The 22,520-nt window shown below is 39.1% G+C and overlaps 1 protein-coding gene across 2 annotated transcripts in view; it reads left to right on the forward strand.

The window, feature by feature from the left end:
* Positions 1 to 806: 806 nt before the first annotated feature.
* tle5 (TLE family member 5, transcriptional modulator) overlaps positions 807 to 22,520 on the forward strand; it is a 76,181-nt gene continuing 54,467 nt past the window's right edge. Inside the window, exon 1 of one of the 2 annotated variants that reach the window (XM_062027694.1) lies at positions 807 to 2,102. In XM_062027694.1, the coding sequence (XP_061883678.1) occupies positions 2,076 to 2,102 (27 nt within the window). In that variant the 5' untranslated portion in view covers positions 807 to 2,075. The remainder of the gene's footprint in view (positions 2,103 to 22,520) is intronic. The other variant, XM_062027693.1, reaches the window with a different exon arrangement.

Genomic DNA, 22,520 nt, shown 5'->3' on the forward strand with positions numbered 1-22,520 from the left:
AAACTTACATTTTATTTAATTGCATTTTATTCCTATCTAAACTTTAAAAACGTATTAAAATATTTTTATTTCACTGAAAAACATTGTTTTTAATCCAAACTAAACATATTTTCCAAATATATACCTTTTAAACGTAAACTGCAATCAAACTCATATTTTAGTTTTATTTCACTTAAAAATACAATTAAAATTGATCAAAACTAAGGTTTTCTTAAAATATTAGTTTTTTTAATATCAATTTAATCAAACTTGTATTTAACATTTTTTTTAATGCATATGAATTAAGATTTAGAAATGTATTTTAAAAATGTTTTCACTTAAAATATATTACATTGAACAAAGTTTCGTTGTACTTGTGCAATGACAATAAAGTCCTATCCTATCAATTTTTAAAAACCAAAACTAAAGGTGTTTTCAAATGTTTTCCTTATAAGTTTTTATTAAAGTGTAATCAAACTTGTATTTTATTCAATTATTTTTACATAATTTTAAATGATAAATATTTCCTTTTTATAATTTCTTCAAGTGTAATCAAACTTGTTTTAATCATTTGCTTTTATTACATATACAATTCTACTTTAAAATTGCATTAAACTATTTTTATTACACCAATGAATGTATTGAAAATATCTTTATAAATATATATATATCGCTATATTTGATTGGAGTTGAATATTCATGACTATTTTTGCATGTATTCAATCATTATGTTGCATTTTAAACTTGTATTATATTGCATGATGTTATATAGATGACATTGCTAGCTGCACTCCCCGCTGTGTCCACATGAGGGCGCCACCTGCTCAGCCATGAGGAGGATCTAGGCGCTGTATATCTGTGCTGCTACTTGGGTCTATGTGGTCTATGATCTATGTGGTGAGTCTATGTGGTGCAGCCATCATCAGCCAGCAGCCAGCAGCCAGCAGCCATCGCGTCTCCTCGCTGCAGAAAAGCAGACTCGCTGTTGACAAATCCGCGTCTTCTCTTGCATTTCAACGCCAACATTTTCTTTGTTTAGCAGCGAAGTTTTTGTCGCCGCTTCCAGCTGACAAGACTCAACTGCCAGCGGACATTTTGTCATTTTTCACAAATTACACCAACCTTTTTTATTTGGTATTTATTTTACTCCTCTTGCAACTTACTCCTCCTATTTAGCCAAAGGAACCACAACTGAAATAATTAAGTTCAACTCGGCAATGACTAGCAGCTAGTTAGCTCGCTAGCTAACCTTTGAATGATTTTTGATTGACAGCTAATGAAGACTTGGCTCGCTGGACGTTGTCTGCCTAAAACCTCGCTCTTTTCTTTCTCATTTTGCTCTCTACTTGCCGTCAAATTGCTTATTTCGTAAAAAAATAACATATTTTTTTAAGGTTTTGTTGTGCTGCTGTTAGCTTGTCCTGCTAACGCTGGACAGATCCACTGTGGACGAAGGACCAGGACACTGCTTGGTAGAACCACTCAGGACCAGGACACTGCTTGGTAGGACCAGGACACTGCTTGGTAGAACCACTCAGGACCAGGACACTGCTTGGTAGGACCAGGACACTGCTTGGTAGAACCACTCAGGACCAGGACACTGCTTGGTAGGACCAGGACACTGCTTGGTAGAGCCACTTAGGACCAGGACACTGCTTGATAGAGCCAGTTGGAACCAGGATACTGCTTGGTAGAACCACTCAGGACCAGGACACTGCTTGGTAGAACCACTCAGGACCAGGACACTGCTTGGTAGAGCCACTCAGGACCAGGACACTGCTTGGTAGAACCACTCAGGACCAGGACACTGCTTGGTAGGACCAGGACACTGCTTGGTAGAGCCACTTAGGACCAGGACACTGCTTGATAGAGCCAGTTGGAACCAGGACACTGCTTGGTAGAGCCAGTTGGAACCAGGACACTGCTTGGTAGAGCCAGTTGGAACCAGGACACTGCTTGGTAGAGCCACTTAGGACCAGGACACTGCTTGGTAGAGCCACTTAGGACCAGGACACTGCTTGGTAGAGCCAGTGGGGACCAGGACACTGCTTGGTAGAGCCAGTGGGGACAAGGCGTGCAAGGACCAAGGGACTGACATGATGTTTCCACAATCAAGACACTCAGTAAGTGCTGTAAATGATTCCTTCCTGTGCAGCTTTGCTGTCTTGCACTTCCTCTTTTCCTCCAATGATGCTTTTTCTTTGTCTTTCAACCAAAGTTGATTGATTGAATGTCATTTCCGTGAACCTACAGTTTCCTCAATAATTTAAGGAATATGCAAATTCATATTTTGTTGTTGCATGTGGGAATGTATTGCCCAGTGTTCGCCTTAAATCCACGTTGTCATGGTAACAGAAAGTCAATCCCCAATGATGAGAAGTCACCTCCACCTCCTTATTTACTACAATTCACCTTTTACCTCTCACCATTTACCTTATTTTGACCTTTTTTACCTTCTTTCTTTATATTCTTTTAGCTTTCATTTACCTTTTTACTTTCTATTTACCTTTTTTTAGCTTCTGTTTACTGTTTTACTTTCTTTTTTATCTTTTATTTACCTTTTTACCTTATATTTTCCTTCTCTTTATCTTCTTTTAGCTTTTCTTTACCTTTTTTACCTTCTATTTATCTTCTTTTAGCTTTTATTTACCTTCTATTTATCTTCTTTTAGCTTTTATTTACCTTCTATTTACCTTGTATTTATCTTCTTTTAGTTTCCATTTAACCTAATTAGACCTCCTATCTACATTATTTTACCTTTTTTACTTTCTATTAACATTTTTCTACCTTCCATTGACCTCCGTTTACCTTTCATTTACATTTTTTGGCTTCTATTTACCTTTTTAGACCTATTTTCCTTCTATTTATTCGTTTTACCTTCTATTTAGCTTTTTTTTTACCTTGTATTTGTCTTCTATTTATCTTTTATCTTCCATCTACTTTTTCCCTCCCTTTGACCTTCTTTTTACCTTATTTTAACTTCTATATATGTACCTTCTGTTCGTTTTTTTAGCTCATATTTGACTTTTACCTTATTTTATCTTATATTATCTTATATTTATTTTATTTTAGCTTCAGTGTACCTTATATTTATCTTATTTTAGTTTCTGTTTACCTTTTTAGACCTTCCATTTACCTTATTTTACCTTTTATTTATCTTCTAATGATCTTTTGTACCTTCTACTTACCGTGTTTTACATTTTTTCACCTTCTATTTAACTTTTATTTAACTTCTATTTATCTTTTTTTAGATTCTATTTACCCACACCTTTAAACATTTATATATATATATATATATATATATATATATATATATATATATATATATATATATATATATATATATATATATATATATATATATATATGTATATATATATATATATATATATATATATATATATGTACACATGTGTGTATATATATATATACATATGTATATATATATATATATATATATATATATGTATATATATATATATATATATATGTATATATATATGTACACGTGTGTATATATATATATATATATATACACACGTGTACATATATATATATATACATATATATATATATATGTATATATATATGTATATATATATGTATATATATATATATATGTATGTATATATATATATATATATATATGTATGTATATATATATATATATATGTATGTATATATGTATATATATGTATATATATATATATATATGTATATATATATATATATATATATATATATATATATATATGTATATGTATATATATATATATATATATATATATATATATGTACGCTCTAATAAAATATTATGATGGACGGTATGAAAAGCGGCGATAAGATCATTTTTTCAAGGATTTTCGAAATAAAGGGAAGGTGGGACAACGGCCGGTAGTTTACCATGAGGTCAGGATTGAGGTTAGGTCTTTTGAGCAGAGGATGAATAACCGCTTTTTTGAATGCTAGGGGAACAGTGCCGGAGGAAAGTGATAAGTTTATAATATTTAGCAGTGATGGACCTAATATTACAAACAGTTCCTTGATAAGTTTCCCAGGAATTGGGTCAAGTAAACATGTAGTTTGTTTTATCCCACTTACACGCCGTAATAATTCCTCTAATGTTATTTCATCAGAAAGAGGGAGACTATTTTGGAGGGCAGTATCCGTCGTATATACAGTCGTATTTGTGTTAATAGAACCCAGTAAATTTTCTTATTAAAGAAATTCATAAAGTCATCTGCCGAGTGGGTGGAACTACTGGGAGGAGTCCCTTGTTGGGTTAGCGATGCTACTGTACTAAACAAATATTTAGGATTGTTTTTGTTGAGGCGGATGAGATTTGAGTAATATTTAGCTTTAGCTAAGGTAAGCATGCGTTTATAAGTTATTAAACTATCACTCCGTGCTTGATGGAAAACCTCAAGTTTAGTCGCACGCCATTTGCGTTCCAGCTTTGTACATGATAATTTATGAGCTCTAGTTTCTTCTGTAAACCATGAAGTACGCCTTTTAGCGGCCCCTTTTAGCTTTAGCGGTCCTATACTATCAATGGTTTCGCGCAGGGCGTCGTTAAAGTTGTTAGTGAGGTTATCAATAGAGCCCACATAATTTGGGAATGGTGCCATTACCGAAGGCAGTTCGTCAGCATGAGTCGTCGTTGTGGCAGCATTAATGTTGCGGCTGCTATAGTAGTTATTATTATTATTATTATTATTATTAGCTTGTTGACAATGAGTCAGAACTTTGAATTTTATAAGGTAATGATCGGACATTACTTTAGTATACGGGAGTATCATAACTTTGGAGGTGGTGACACCCCTGACAAGCACTAGATCTATCGTGTTACCGTTGCGATACGTGGGTTCATTTATTATTTGTGTAAGACCACAGCTATCAATTATAGTCAGGAGCGCCACACCATTATGATTATATTGTCGGCGTGCGTCACTAGATCAGCAACAAACTCTGAGAATTCACTGATAAAGTCCGAATAGGGCGCTGGGGGACAGTAGATAACAGCCAGGTAGAGAGGCAGAGGTGTGACAGACCTCATAGTAAGCACCTCAAACGAGTTATATTTATTATTTAGGTTAGGGTTAAGGTTAAAGTTTTCTTGTATATTAGTGCGACCCCCCCCCCCCACCACCACCACCACCACTTTTAAGAGGACGGGCAACATGTGCATTCGTATAGTTAGGAGGAGATGCCTCATTCAGCGCAAAAAATCGTCTGGTCTGAGCCAGGTTTTGCTGAGACCAATGATGTTAAGATTGTTGTCTCTAATGACCTCATTAACTAATAACGTTTTGGGAGACAATGATCTTATGTTTGAAAAGCCCATATTGTAGTTAGTGGGCTGTCTTGAGGAGTTTTTGTTGAAATTATCCGTAGTAGCAATATTAATAATGTTGCGTTTATAATGCGTAATTTACTTTAAATAATTTCGACCATATCTAGGAATTGATATGATGGGAATTTTCAGATTGTTTGCTTGGTGCTGTGATAAACTGAACGCATCATAATTTGCCACCTCAGTAGAATGCATGTCCACCTCTGACAGTCACTACAGAAAAAACATTATTTTAGTTGTGTATTATTGTAAGATAATTGCTATGTGTGCAGGGATTATCCAGCCTGGCGCTGGCTAGTTCTAGTTTAACTGACTCCTCACCCGGACTAGCAGAACTAAATAAAGATCAAAAACCGTTTTAGTCTTGGGGGTCTTGATAAATCAAACTGCGTGTGCTAATTTTTTGTATTTAAGGCTGGGCGATAAAACTGTATCAATATACATCACGATAGACACGTAATTGATATAAATAAAAAATAGGTTGGATAAAATATTAGATTATTTTTTGTCGGATGAAACGGGAAGTTTTGAAGCAAGATTGGTTGCGTGATCGAAGTCACTCGCTCTCTTGGTAACCGAGCAATGCAGGAAGTGATTCTAAAACTTGGTGAATTTCAAAACTGAAAGAATACAAAAATAATGCTATTGTAAATTAATAACACTAACAAAGACACTCGGAAACGTGTTAGCATACTAGCTAATGCTAACAACGCTGGCTGCATTACATTACTATTGCACGTACAAATATGCATGAAAACACTCCGACAGACATCACACAGTAAGCATGAATAGTTTTAGTTCGATTGTAAAATTTACAAACGTTGCTTGGAGCGATAAATCAATAATTCATACGAGAAAAAACGCTATGTTTTTGCTGTTTTTTTTTTAAACAAAATGACTTTTATTATGGCCACCAGCGAAGAACAATCCATAAAGTAGCCGCTCCGTCTTCTAAGCCACAAGGTGTATGAAACTAGTAGTTACAGTCGGGAAATTTAGGGTAATTTGAGTGTTTGCCACGCTTTTGTTGACATTTCTTTTCCTTTCTGTTGATAGCTGAGGGATTCTAATCAGAGGAAGCTTGCATCATAAATAAAAATGTTTTATATTTCAAATATATTTATATCCTGCTCCTTATTTTCGATAGGTCATAAAAAATATGGCCCAGCCCTACGTGACAGTCTTCCCTTTCAGCTCACTTTACTCAGGCAAGCTAGAAAAAAGGGCCATAGGGACGCAGCTGGAGTCACCTGAAGTCCTCAAAACGAGAGCGAGGAATGAAGCGTGTGGCCCCTCCCACCACCTGTTAGCGGGAGCGTGGCCCCGCCCCTCCCTCCCTCCGTGCACGTCCTTTGCCTTCTTTATCGTCTAGCTTGTCCTCCGCTGCCACTTCTCCCGTCACACAGGCTGGTGGATGAGCCTGAGGCGTGACATCCATATAGATAAGAGCGTGGAGGAGATAACGCCGCTTCAGGGGTGGAGGGGAAGTGATGGCGCTGTCTTAGAAATGACAGCTGCTTCTTTTTTTTTATGCACGATCAATCATTACAGGTCTGCTGGATTCTTTGGTTGGTTGTCTGGTATTGCTAGTGTCAGGGTCCATGTCTCCCACGCCCTCATTTATTAGCACGGTTCTATAAATATCATTGATATACATTGGCTTTGCTATTGACATGCTACCGATTAGCATTAGCGGATTTACATGGCGATTTCAACACCTCCAAATTTGTGTTCAATATGCACGTTACAAACAGCTGGTGCGTAAAAGGTACGATACTTACAGTGTTAATACATTGTAAGGCACAACAAAAACCACACTGTACACTACTGCCACCTAACGTCTTGGTCTTGCAACTGTAAATGCAACGTATTGTAATACTTGCAATTGATAATACAAGAAGATAGATAGTACTTTATTGATTCCTTCAGGAGAGTTCCCTCAGGAAAATGTGTGTACATAATTGAGATCTAAATTAAAAAGTAACAAGTAAATAACAGGGGTGTACATGGAAATAAAATAGAAAATATTACAATAAAAATAAAAATAAAAAGCAACAATAAAAATACAAATATAAGAGTAAAACTAAGAATGTAACAAGAGAAACTAGGCAGTTGTGAAAGTGTTTTGCTAACGCAGACAAACTATTTATAGCGACGCTGCCACAAGCTTGTGTGTTAATATTGACATGATCAGCTGCTTCCTTACCTGTGGAACTTTATTGTACATCATAAATCACGCATCTCACCCGGATAGTAGAAGGATAAGGACGTATTCCGACAAGTTGGTACACTTTGACAGCCAATTTAGACCCGGGAATGGCGAGAACGACCCGAATAGACGCTTGGTTCCACCCCCTTTTCTTCCTGAGGATTATTAGTCATTTTTCACCTAAGTGGGAATATATGAACATCCTGGCAGTCTGCATACTACTGACAGCATACCTTGTACAGTAAGTGATGTTTTATTATTGTTTGTTGGCTCTCATGAAGTCTGCAGTGAGTAATAATCAGCGATATTGTTAAAAAAAAACAAACACGTGATGCGTTTTTGAAATTAACGCTTAAAATTATCGAAAGACGTAAATATTAAACGTTATGAATGTTACGACATGACATATATACTTACATCATGTACAAACCCCGTTTCCATATGAGTTGGGAAATTGTGTTAGATGTAAATATAAACGGAATACAATGATTTGCAAATCCTTTTCAAGCCATATTCAGTTGAATATGCTACAAAGACAACATATTTCATGTTCAAACTCATAAACTTTTTTTTTTTTTGGCAAATAATAATTAACTTAGAATTTCATGGCTGCAACACGTGCCAAAGTAGTTGGGAAAGGGCATGTTCACCACTGTGTTACATGGCCTTTCCTTTTAACAACACTCAGTAAACGATTGGGAACTGAGGAAACTAATTGTTGAAGCTTTGAAAGTGGAATTCTTTCCCATTCTTGTTTTATGTAGAGCTTCAGTCGTTCAACAGTCCGGGGTCTCCGCTGTCCTATTTTACGCTTCATAATGCGCCACACATTTTCCATGGGAGACAGGTCTGGACTGCAGGCGGGCCAGGAAAGTACCCGCACTCTTTTTTTACGAAGCCACGCTGTTGTAACACGTGCTGAATGTGGCTTGGCATTGTCTTGCTGAAAAAAGCAGGGGCGTCCATGAAAAAGACGGTGCTTAGATGGCAGCATATGTTGCTCCAAAAGCTGTATGTACCTTTCAGCATTAATGGTGCCTTCACAGATGTGTAAGTTACCCATGTCTTGGGCACTAATACACCTCCATACCATCACACATACTGGCTTTTGTACTTTGCGTCGATAACCGTCTGGATAGTTCACTTTCCCTTTGGTCCGGATGACACAATGTCGAATATTTCCAAAAACAATTTGAAATGTGGACTCGTCAGACCACAGAACACTTTTCCACTTTGCATGAGTCCATCTTAGATGATCTCGGGCCCAGAGAAGCCCACGGCGTTTCTGGGTGTTGTTGATAAATGGCTTTGGCTTTGCATAGTAGAGCTTTAACTTGCACTTACAGATGTAGCGACCAACTGTATTTAGTGACAGTGGGTTTCTGAAGTGTTCCTGAGCCCATGTGGTGATATCCTTTAGAGATTGATGTCTGTTTTTGATACAGTGCCGTCTGAGGGATGGAAGGTCACGCTCATTCAATGTTGCTTTCCGGCCATGCTGCTTACGTGCAGTGATTTCTCCAGATTCTCTGAACCTTTTGATGATATTATGGAGCGTAGATGTTGAAATCCCTAAATTTCTTGCAATTGCACTTTGAGAAATGTTGTTCTTAAACTGTTTGACTATTTGCTCGCGCAGTTGTGGACAAAGTGGTGTACCTCGCCCCATCCTTTCTTGTGGAAGACTGAGCATTTTTTGGGAAGCTGTTTTTATAGCCAATCATGGCACCCACCTGTTCCCAATTAGCCTGCACACCTGTGGGATGTTCCAAATAAGTGTTTGATGAGCATTCCTCAACTTTATCAGTATTTATTGCCACCTTTCCCAACTTCTTTGTCACGTGTTGCTGCCATCAAATTCTAAAGTTAATGATTATTTGCAAAAAAAATAATGTTTATGAGTTTGAACATGAAATATGTTGTCTTTGTAGCATATTCAACTGAATATGGCTTGAAAATGATTTGCAAATCATTGTATTCCGTTTATATTTACATCTAATACAATTTCCCAACTCATATGGAAACGGGGTTTGTACATTTGAAGAATGAAGCTAAGTTTTGTCTTGCTTAGAAAACAGAATAAAATATGTATTTGTTTACTGTTCGCCCGGCCATCTTAACTTAACCCCCCCACACACCCTTAAAACACTGTTTGAAAACAAACAAAATCCAGATTTTACTCAACAGAAGAGCAACAATGCAAAACTATCATCCATTGAAAAAGATCCTTTTGTTCATGAATACATCTCCTTTGCATGTTTAACAGGGGCCAGTCAACTTCAAGAATAGTGCTGGAGGTTCATGCTTTTAGCTCAGCAGTCAGGACGCTGGCCTCTCACACCGGCGACCTGGTGTTACAGTAGGATGAGAGAGAGGCTGCACGAAGCAGAGCCCTCTGTGATTGGCGGCTATGAACACCAATCATTGCATTTTGCCCTCAAAATTGGGGGGGGGCTGACTGGGTGGGGGCCCAATGTATGTCTATTCCCCTGCATTTATGTTTTTGTTGGAATGTTTTAAGTAATCCGCAGTGGCAAATTCTGGGCACGGTTCATTGGATTAAGAGGCAAAAATCCGCTTTTGATAGTGGCCCCCGAGTCTGACCCACTTGATCGCATTTGCCATATTGTTGTTGTTGTTGTTTTTTTTACTTGATTAATCCTGGTGCAGCCTCAACAACGCTGCTTGTGGCACCAAAGTGCAGCAAAAAGTACACAAACTGAAAGTAAAGCAAAATCTCCCTTTTCAGACACGGCACAGGTTGTACAATACACACACACACACACACACACACACACACACACACACACACACACACACTTCGACCTTCTTCACCATCTTTCCTTCCAGGTCTGATAATGGTGGGGGTGGGCGGGGGGGGTCAGAGGCATTATTAAAGCCACTTGAATTAACAGAATAGCCCCCAGCCTTTCCTCTAAAACCTCCGGCTGAAGGTTAGGGGTGGTGGGGGGGTTATAATCCTGGTGGTCCCCTGTCTCGCCCATTAAACAATCCCCCCGCCTCCCCCATTGCATAGCTCCGTGTATGTGCGTGCGTGCGTGTGCGTGCGTGTGCGTGCGTGTGTGTGTGTGTGTGTGTGTGTGCAGGTAGGGGGTGTACAATGCACTCTAATTATTGCTACATGGAAATAAAGAGATTTCCCCTTAAAGCCACACAACAAGGACACACACACACATTCTTAGCAGCCTCAAGGGTCTTATCTTCTTTTTGTGTGGTGGGGGAACAAATTGAAGGGGTGGGGGGCTTCCACACACGCGGGCCAGCAGATGTCTGGGTCATTAAGGTTAGGCCAGCTGATTAGCATGACAAACACAGCCCCCCCCCCCCCCCACGCCCAGCGGGAGACCCTGCTCTTGAGTAGCCAAGTTGACGACACGGGTCACGGGTGATGTTGATTTTGGTGAAGGGCCACACTGGGTGATTGTCAAAGGCTTTCAGTTTTTGGACACACGCTGCCTGGGACTCCATTAGAGCGAGGAGACCCACATGGAAGCATCTAGTCTTGTGATGGCTCCATACTACAAGGATGTGTCAACATAGTCACAATCTTCTATCCGCATGCTTTCCTCACAACATTTTTCGAGATTTAAAAAAAAAAAAAAAAAGGTGTCCTCTTCGTAAGCGCAAAAACTCTGTCATGTTTTTGTCGTATGGATTCAAGCTTTGATTTACTATGTTGCTTCCTTTAATGCTGTGTTCCTTTTAACCCTAGAGGGCCCACAAACATATCTAGTCCTCAGCTGTGGACCGTATGGGCCGCAGCAGTACTCAGCTGTAATACACTTTTCCACCACTTGTGGCAGTAAAGCCAATATCAAACAAACGGAAGAAGTCTGGAGCGAAAGTCATAGAGAAGTTTTTAAGCGCAAGAATTATGACTAAAGTGGTGAAGCTGTTTTTTAATTTTCACTTTAATTTTATTGACAGTTTAGTTGAGAAAAATACTCATTGTTAATTTAGTTTACCGTATTTTTCGGACTATAAGTCTGAGTTTTTTTTTCATAGTTTGGCCGGGGGTGCGACTTATACTCAGGAGCGACTTATGTGTGAAATGATTAACACATTAGCGTAAAATATCCAATAATATTATTGATGTCATTCACGTAAGAGACTAGACGTATAAGATTTCATGGGATTTAGCGATTAGGAGTGACAGATTGTTTGGTAAACGTATAGCATGTTCTATATGTTATAGTTATTTGAATGACTCTTACCATAATATGTTACGTTAACATAGCAGTTGGTTATTTATGCCTCATATAACGTACACTTATTCAGCCTGTTGTTCACTATTCTTTACACATTTTAAATTGCCTTTCAAATGTCTATTCTTGCTGTTGGCTTTTATCAAATACATTTCCCCCAAAAATGCGACTTATACTCCAGTGCGACTTATATATGTTTTTTTCCTTCTTTATTATGCATTTTCGGCAGGTGCGACTTATACTCTGAAAAATGCGGTATTTATTTTAGCACAACATAGCAATAAACAAGTTTCGTCTTTGTAAGCGCAAAAACACCGTTTTTATTCCATCAGGTTTTTGTCACTTGGATTCATTCGATGAAGATAAAAGCTTTGATTGAAATGATGTTGCTTTGTTCAATCGTTTTAATGCCGTGTTTCCTAACAAAGGGGCCGCTCAGTCGTAATACACTTGTCCACCACTTGTGGCAGTAATGACAATATCAGACAAACAGAAGAAGTCTGGAGATAAAGTGCTACATTGTGTTTAGGACGGCCTTATCTGTTTTGTGTATTAATAAAAATGACCAAGTTAAAAAACAACAACTCTCCACTGTTTGTCGCCACACAGATCACAGCACCACTCCCATGTGCGTCCTATTGCAGTGGCCATGCAGGAACTATGTTTGCCTATTTAAAGTTCCAGGCACTCAATTTCAATCAAGTTGTATTAGTCACACTCATTAAACCATTAATTGAGGCAACAGAGTATAAATCAAAGCTTTTTTCTAGTCGATTAATTGTGACCTGTGTGGCGACTAACACTGGGGCTTTTTTTATTTATTTATTAGTGTATTGGTGTAAAAACAGCAAACGGAAGAAATAAGTAAAACAACAAAATATATTAGCCACAGCGGACTATAAGCTGCAGATATATACATTGTGAAATGAGTCATTTACACAGAAAGATTTTGTAAATGTTTATTTACATACATTATTTGTTTTCAAATGGTGTCCGTAACAGACTTCAAGGCCTACTGAAAGCCACTACTAGCGACCACGCAGTCTGATAGTTTATATATCAATGATGAAATCTTAACATTGCAACACATGCCAATACGGCCGGGTTAACTTATAAAGTGACATTTTAAATTTCCTGCCACACTTCCGGTTGAAAAACTCCTTTGGATATGATTTATGCGCGTGACGTCACAAAAGCAACGGAAGTGGTTGGACCACATCTGATCCGATACAAAAGCCTCTTGTTTTCTTCGACAAAATTCCACAGTATTCTGGACATCTGTGTTGGTGAATCTTTTGCAATTTGTTTAATGAACAATGGAGGCTGCAAAGAAGAACGTTGTAGGTGGGATGGATCGGTGTCTTAGCGGCTAAGTACAATACTGTAATATCTGTGATATTTGCATTAGTGTACTGTGTCTTTAAGGGTTTGGGTAACGCGCATGCGCGAGTGAGTTGGCGGAGAACTTGAGTGTGTGTGAGCGTGACTTTTGGCTAACAGCAGCTCGTGTATGTGTGTGCGTTACTTTTTGAACTACAACCAGTTACCGCTTGTTAATAAAGCGATTGAGCAATTTGTTTAATGGACAATGGAGACTGCAAATAAGAAAGTTGTAGGTGCGATCGGTGGAGCGGCGGACTACAGCAACACCAACACCAGGAGGTTGTGTTGTGTTTTGAGCAGGATAACAGACGCACTACGGTGAGTCTAGCTTTGGCTTCTAAACATTTGATCGCTTGCCCGTACGTGCGTGTCGATATGTGCATGTGACGTACGTAACTTTGGGGAAATATATGTTTCTTGCCGACTCTGATGGCGGCCGGGGTGTCGTCAAAAGCGTACAACGCCCGCCGCCGCATCTAAGTTAGCTACGTAGCTAGGTTAGCTTCTGTTTTTTTAGCTTCGCCAAGCGGAATATTATTAATCGTGTATTTACATGTTCATGGTTTAATAGTATTATTGATCTTCTGTCTATCCATCCAGTCAGGTTTTTTTTTAATTTAGTTTCTATCTGCATTTGAGACTGCTGCTATCACGTTGGCTACGTAGCTAGGTTAGCTTCTGTTTTTTTTAGTTTCGCAAAGCTGAATTATTAATCGTGTATTTACATGTTCAGTCACTGTGAATGTCCATTTCGCGTGCTCGACTCTCATTTTCAAGAGGATATAGTATCCCAGGTGGTTTAAAATACAAATCTGTGATCTACAATAGAAAAAGGAGAGAGTGTGGAATCCAATGAGCCAGCTTGTACCTAAGTTACGGTCAGAGCGAAAAAAGATACGTCCATCACTGCCTCTCTAGTCCTTCACTGTAACGTTCCTCATCTACAAATCTTTCATCCTCGCTCAAATTAATGGGGTAATCATCACTTTCTCGGTCCGAATCTCTCTCGCTCCATTGTAAACAACGGGGAATTGTGAGCAGCACTACCGCTTGTGACGTCACGCTACTTCCGCTACAGGCAAGGCTTTTTTTATCAGCGAGCAAAAGTTGCGAACTTTATCATCGATGTTCTCTACTAAATCCTTTCAGCAAAAATATGGCAATATCGCGACATGATCAAGTATGACACATAGAATGGATCTGCTATTCCCGTTTGAATAAAAAAAATTCATTTCAGTAGGCCTTTAACTCCACGGTGATGTTTTGCTGAATTTACTAAACAAAACAAAAAGAATGCCATTGTGCATTAATAATAACAAGCAAAGACACTTGTAAACGTGTTAGCGTATATAGTGACTGCTAACGACGCTAGCTTGATTATATTAGGATAGCATGTACAAATAGGCATGAAAACACTCCTACAGACATCACACTCGTGGCCGGTTTAGTAGGTAAGAATTGTTTAGTTTAATTGTAAAACTTACAAATTTAGCTTGAAGTGATTAATGAAGAATCCATACGAATAGAAACGCTATGGACGGCTAGAAGAGGGAACGCCAATTGTACTTCCGGTTGAAAGCTTAGTCTAAACTGAAGGGCAATGCAGCACCTACAGTGAGCTAACTCGTCCAAAAGATGGCGCCATTGTAACAGTATTTATTAACAGCAGGAAATGTAAGTGAGCTGTGTGCGTAATCCAAATTAAGAAGTGAGACTATGTGTGGTAAGCATATGTGAGTGGTTATTAGCGGGTGTTGAAGGTGCGTGTTGATATGGAGGCGGAAGTCCAAAGAGGGAAAGGCAGGCTCTGAAGTCCAAAGGCAGGCGGAAGGTCAAGGGCTGGAGCGAGGCGTTGTGGTCAGTAGGCAGAGAGACGCTAGAGGAAGTCCAGAGGGGATCCAGGAAGACGAGACACACAGCTGGACGACAAGAAAGGGCGACGGGAAGCTGGATAACGAGACAACACGGGACACAATGAACACGACGGGGAGGGAACACACAGAGAGAAAATATGCACATGAGAGATGGGCTTACTTTACGAGTACATGTAGCTATGTTCTGGCACTGGATCTCAGGACGCGCAGGCTTATGAAGGCAGGTCTCTCATCACGGGCAGGTGTGTGGATTGCTGATTCTTTGCAGCCGCACGGCGGCCAAAGGGGAACGCCCGTGGGCGTGGCCAGCGGTGCGCTCAGCAGAATGAGAGGCGGCAGGAGTGTGAACCATAACAGCCGCAGTATAAACATTAACATACCTATTCAGTGTCTGCTTCGTCTTTTTAAAAACTATTTGCATTATGGCCGTCAGCGAAGAAAAATCCATCGATGAGCTGCACCGTTTAACAAGCTGCAGGAAAAAAGTTACCGCTTATTTACGGCAAGTGAAGTAAAATGTAAGAAGTGATTGTCAATACATAAATTAAATTCAAAAGTTGTCAAATATAAGCGTACTTAATTGTTTTTTTTAAACTCAACTAAATCAAAAAAACATTCTAAAACTTTTACAAATTAAAAATGGGAGAAAAAAAACATTTCAAAGTTAAAGTAGCAATGATTGTCACACACACACACACTAGGTGTGGTGAAATTATTCTCTGCATTTGACCCATCACCCTTGTTCACCCCCTGGGAGGTGAGGGGAGCAGTGAGCAGCAGCGGTGGCCGCGCCCGGGAATCATTTTTGGTGATTTAACCCCCCAATTCCAACCCTTGATGCTGAGTGCCAAGCAGGGAGGTAATGGCTCCCATTTTTATAGTCTTTGGTATGACTCGGCCGGGGTTTGAACTCACAACCTACCCATCTCAGGGCGGACACACTAACCACTAAGCCACTGCGTAGGTTTTTAAAGAGTCAAATAAAAATATGGCTCTTACTGTAAGAATCCAGAACAATATTTAATGTTTCTTCTGCCAAAAAAAGGATAGTTTTTGTCAATTTATCATAGACATATATATATATATATTTATTTATTTTTACAAAACTTGGTTAAAAGATTGCAGTGTGTGTGTAATACATTATGAGCACATAAAACACATGTATCCTAAAATGATACATATATGTACTGTAGGGCTGCAACTAACGATTAATTTGATTATCGATTAATCTGTCGATTATTACTTCGATTAATCGATTAATAATCCGATAAAAGAGACAAACTACATTTCTATCCTTTCCAGTATTTTATTGAAAAAACCCAGCATAGTGGCACCATGTGGTGGACATTGGGGGTGCAGCATACACCAACAATAACACAGAAATGTAACTCATCAGAACTGAATCAGATATTGTACACGTTTCTGTTGTGAATAATAAAGGATTCATTTTAGGCTGCCTCTGAATAATAGCATGAAATATTCCAGCACCTTCATAACGTTTAGTTATACTAAAGCGTCACTCAAATCTAAATATATTTATATAGCTTTATCGGGCTTGGCTACATTGATCCATTATGAAACCAACCTGAGATATTTCTGTCCGTTACGTTTATTTCCAAATTGGTAAGCGTGCGTTTTCTCTCTCAAAACGGAGTCAAATGTGCCGGAGACACATTATCAGCCCCGCCTTGCAACAAAGGCATAACTTTAAAGCTACTCACAAAAAAGCTGAACTCATGAATGCTTGTTGCCACTATGGACTTCAAAAGTTACGTACTGTGAGTTCCTCCCTTCATCCATGGCTGCAACATGTTTCTTCTTCAGGTGCTCCTGAAGCAATGTTGTACTTCCGTGACATTTTGCAGGAAACGCTCTTCTTTGAAGTCTTTAAAGTGAAGTGTTCCCACACTTTTGACCACTTAGGTCGTACACTTTTCTCCATTGAAGCAATAACCTCAAGATGTTTCTCCGCTAAACTATCGCTAGTGTTTTCCTCCGCCATTTTTCCAGCAAAGGAGACGCCGTCGTCACGTGAGCTGCACATGACACATCATTGGCTAGCTTACGCCACCTCATGAGACGTAGCCTCAGTGCCGCCCTGGCGCTGTTTTCTACTGTTTTTGTACTTATTTTGATTATTGTTTCTCAGCTGTTTGTAAATGTTGTAGTTTATAAATAAAGGTTTATAAAAAAATTGTTTTAAAAATAACCAAAAAATAATAATAAAAAAAAACCTCCGCGCATGCGCATAGCATAGTTCCAACGAATCGATGACTAAATTAATCGCCAACTATTTTGGTAATCGATTTTAATCGATTTAATCGATTAGTTGTTGCAGCCCTAATGTACTGTATATACAGTATTACACTGGTATTGCAATTTTGTTTGACCTTTTTTCAATACATGAATGTACAAACACAATCGGTCTAAATTCATAAGCAGTCGGGAGTCTTTTGGCCTTTTGTTGTTGACTTTTGCATCGTGGTGTTGCTAGCGTGAACATTGTGTGTGTGTGTGTGTGTGTGTGTGTCTGTGTGTGTGTGTGTGTGTGTGTGTGTGTGTGTGTGTGTGTGTGTGTGTGTGTGTGTGTGTGTGTGTGTGTGTGTGTGTGTTGTGCATCAGCATTCAGCAGTGGTTCCCTGTGAGAAGTGTGCTGGGGGGCTGGGGGGAAGGTATGGTGGTGGTGCGCCGAGCTAAACCTTCCCTGGTGAACGGTGTGCTGGGTAGGAACAAAGCTCTCGACGGGGGTTTGCTTGATTGGGCCAGCTGGCCCCAACCCGAGCAGAGGCGCCTACTGGATGTGCCAAAACAACAACAGGAGTATTAGCTGCTCTGTTTAGCGCTCTGAGGAGGCCAAGAATGCTCAGACTGGAACAATGTGTTGCTACATATACCGTGATTATTATTGTTATTTATCTATCCATTGTAGCTCGGGAATACTTTTCTTTGTTATGCAACGTTTTGTGGTCCTCTTGTTGCTTGGCCAACTAGTCCAGGCTCAATCACTTGGGAAGTTCCAGTAAAACATCTTCTATCTAAGGAAATGAGAAGTTTATCCTTTAAAAGCGTGACCCATTCACGGCCCTATGACTTCTGTGTTAGAGGAATCACGGAAATTGGACAATAAGAATTGGAATCTACTGTTATCTGGGAAGTTGACATGCAGTAACGTGACTGAAACGCTGTCGTGGGGAGGAGATGGAGCATTTATGATGTTTCTGGGGACCCTGGAACACTCAACCACCACCTCCCAAACTACACAACATTGAAACATTGGCTAAGTCTGCCAAAAAACTACAAAGTTAAAGGGAACGGCGCATTTAAAAAAAAAAAGCCTATCATTCACAATCCATAAGTTAGACAATAACAAATTTCTTTATGCATTACAATTTGTAATATACAGCAAGTACAAGGTGGCTAACGAACTTACTCTATTGTGCCCATAAAGTCCTCTAAAAACATCCAAAAAACGCCAACAATACTACAACAGTATGAGATGGGTAGGTTGTAAGTTCAAACCCTGCCTGGCCGAGTCATACCAAAGGCTATAAAAATGGGAGCCATTACCTCCCTGCTTGGCACTCAGCATCAAGGCTTGGAATTGGGGGTTAAATCACCAAAAATTATTCCCGGGCGCGGCCACCGCTGCTGCCCACTGCTCCCCTTACCTCCCAGGGGGTGATGAAGGGTGATGGGTCAAATGCAGAGAATAATTTCGCCACACTTAGTGTGTGTGTGACAATCATTGCTACTTTAAATTTAACTTAACATGTGTACACAGTTGACATCAAACCACTCTAAATACAACATTTGTCTTCATAAATAGTCACTCAATGAAATAAATGATATATCATTTTGAATAAGTTCAAGACAGTGTTTCCCACACATTAATTTATTTGTGGCGGCCCGCCACGAAATAATTACGTCCGCCACAAATTAAAAAAAATAAAATATATATTTATTTTTTTTTGTCCTGTCCAGCTTCTCAGGCAAATCATATAGTAGATGTAGATGTAGATGTAGATGCCCATACAGGCTGTTCACATTTACTTTACAAAAGAGAAGTGTAGGATACTTCTCTTGTTGCCTTATTTGTATTTGACCACTACTGTTTTCTGTTTATTTGTTACTGACTGTGGCAGGACACCTCTGCCTCTGTTTCACTTTATGTTGCTGGTAAATAATATGGTTGTAGTAGTAGGCTAAAGTTAAATGATTTAGTATGCACTAATTAAAGGGGCAGAGCTTTAAGAGACATTTTAGCTGTTATATTTTATAAGATATATTTTTTGTAAGAACCACAATTAATAAATATATTTCAGTGAATAACTTATTGTTCAAATCTGTATATAAATATGTACATAAAGTGTTGTAATTATATTGTAAAATGGATGGATGGATGGACGTTTAAAACAAAACTGTTATTATTAATTAGTAAGTATACATTTTTTGAGCCTTTTTAGAGAAAATCATATCATTGTGGTAAATTATGCAAATTACTCGATGATGTCATGCTGACCACGCCCATAGCCACGCCCCCACCGCCACAGGTATCTTGGCAGTTTATGGGAAACACTGCAAGATATTCATCAAATGTCTTCTTCCTTGTACTTTGTAAACAGTAGTTTCTTAAAGTGGATCATATTAGTACTTTATTTCAGTTCTTTGCTTAATCCTTTCCATCATTTCATTCCACATACTGATATGCTCAAGGTTTTAAGTGTTGTGCGTGCATACACATGTTTTAAGTTACATTTTTTCTCTAAGGTTTTATATATCTCCTCTTTTGTTGAGAAGAATTGTTGTACATTCTTGTGTAGCAGGTTATATAGTTGGTGGCCTTGTGCATCATTTTAGATGTTTGCAAATTTACCAAATCATTGAATTTCAATATTTAGGACTTCACAAATAAAATGTTTGTTCTTTATATCCAACATGGTAATTGCTTAGTGACTGAAGCATACTTTTGTAGTTATGTACCCATACTATGGCAAATTATATGGCAAATGAAGTATAACAAGTAAAAAATTAAAAATAAAGGCAATTCTTAGAAATCTAAAAGGAAAAAATGGAACTGCTGGCTATCCTGTCCTCTTTGCTGCAAACATTGGGACTAATCTTACTTATCCCCCACCGTTTATGTTGTTGTGAGTAATAACCTTGGTTTTCACAAGCAGACATCAATCATCTGCACAACCATACGGGGTCTAATCTTAAACCTCCCCCCTCCCTCCTCCCTCATCCCCCATCGTCCACGTCTGGCTTTAATCTCAGACATGCTCTCCAAACCCTCTGCGTCACCATTTTCCCCTTCTCTTGACAAATTGCCCATTTCCCTCGCCTATGCAATCTCCACACTCTTTTCCCGTGTGTGTGTGTGTGTGTGTGTGTGTGTGTGTGTGTGTGTGTGTGTGTGTGTGTGTGTGTGTGTGTGTGTGTGTGTGTGTGTGTGTGTGTGTGTGTGTGTGTGTGTGGCTGTTTGTGTGTGGCTGTTTGTGTGTGTGTGTGTGTGTGTGTGTGTGTGTGTGTGTGTGTGTGTGTGTGTGTGTGTGTGTGTGTGTGTGTGTGTGTGTGTGTGTGGCTGTGTGTGTGTGTGTGTGTGTGTGTGTGTGTGTGTGTGTGTGTGTGTGTGTGTGTGTGTGTGTGTGTGTGTGTGTGTGTGTGTGTGTGTGTGTGTGTGTGTGTGTGTGTGTGTGTGTGTGTGTGTGTGTGTGCGTGCGTGCGTGCGTGCGTGCGTGCGTGCGTGCGTGCGTGCGTGCGTGCGTGCGTGCGTGCGTGCGTGCGTGCGTGCGTGCGTGCGTGCGTGCGTGTGTGTGTGGCTGTTAAATGCCTCCCCCCACTACCTTGTCACGTCCATGTTTGTGTGTGTATTTTGTGCATGTGTGTCTGCAGGGCAGCGTGCCATAAGTGTCGTGTTTGTGTGCGTTTTTACTGCACGCTTGGCTGGCCTTGTGGGGGTGAGGGGGGGCAGGGTAGGGGGGGCTAAGTTGTGCCAAGTCTATGTTTGCAAGGGCACCTCACTCCAAGTGATAAAAGTAGAATAATCCTCTTTAAAGCATCTTAACGAGGTCAAATCTGTCGGGGCTGCAAGAGGGAGGTGTGTGTGTGTGTGTGTGTGTGTGGGGGGGGGGGGGGGGGGGGATTGGGCAAAGCTTTGGCTCGGTTTGTGAGAGATAATAATCAAAATCACATTCCTGGCCCAAACAGGATTAGGCTCTTTCTGCACTCCAAAGCCCCTGTCCAGTGCGGCTGAAGACACAATCCTTTACCTTAGCTCAAACACACACACACACACACTTGAGGCATCTACAGTATAACAGGAAGGTTTTGGTCCGGGTTCTTGGACATACTCTGTGATAGTGGTACAGTTGAAGCTATTCTTGAACCAAGAATGTCATCTTGTGTGATGCTTTGTAAGATCCTATCTGTTGCATCAGCAGCTGTGGCTGTAAGCAACCTCCAGAGTTTGTTTTTTTTAAATCACCTCCACAAGATGGTAGTCTAGGGTTGTCCCTATACCAATTTTATAGCAAAATGTATTTCGATACTTTTCACAAATAAAGGGCACCACAAAAAATGTCATTATTGTCTTCATTTTAACAGAAAATCTTATGATAAATACTATTTTTGTTTCTTATTGCAGTCAAAGAAGGATTTTGTCATAAAATAAGATTCTAGACAAGTAGTCTTTTAGTAGTAAGTAAACAAACAAAGACTGCTAATTAGTCTGCTGATGTATGCAGTAACATATTGTGTCATTTATACACCTATTATGATGGATTATTCATCTACTTGTTCATTTACTGTTAATATCTGCTTATTTTCTCTTTTAACATGTTCTATCTACACTTCTGTTCAAATGTAATAATCACTTATTCTTCTCTTCTTTGATACTTGACATTAGTTTTGGATGATACCACACATTTAGGTATGGATGTGATACCAAGTAGTTACAGGATCATACATTGGTCATATTCAAAGTCCTCATGTGTCCACGGACATATTTCATGGGTTTTCAAAAGATAGAAAAAAATGACAAGACTTCATAATATTTAAAATATTAATGTAATCATTGCAGTATGGACTATATGCGGCTCTTGTACTTGGTATTGTTACATTGTTTTAAAAGGTAATAAATAGATTTTAGCAACACTAGAAAAATACAACATTGGTTTTAGGGACAGTAGACTTCATATTAAGTTGGACTTTGTGTGATGTTCCCTGGACGTTACATTATTACTTGAATTTGTTTTCACGTTAAAAAAAACAGTGCTCATTTTTAAGGTGTGGCGGCTTTCATTTTGCCACAATGACATGTTTGGGAAACCCTAAAGTTCTTAAAAGCAGAACAAAACAATGATAGAGCTTTTTCAATTTACAGTTAAAACCACTGTAAGTTTGACCGTAAAATCTAATGTCATTTTTACGGCGTACAATTTGATGGATATCTTGCTTTAAAATCATAGGCCAAGCAGGTATTTCAAGGCCTACTGAAA

Source organism: Entelurus aequoreus, linkage group LG19 (assembly GCF_033978785.1).
Source record: "Entelurus aequoreus isolate RoL-2023_Sb linkage group LG19, RoL_Eaeq_v1.1, whole genome shotgun sequence".
Taxonomy (NCBI): Eukaryota; Metazoa; Chordata; class Actinopteri; order Syngnathiformes; family Syngnathidae; genus Entelurus; species Entelurus aequoreus.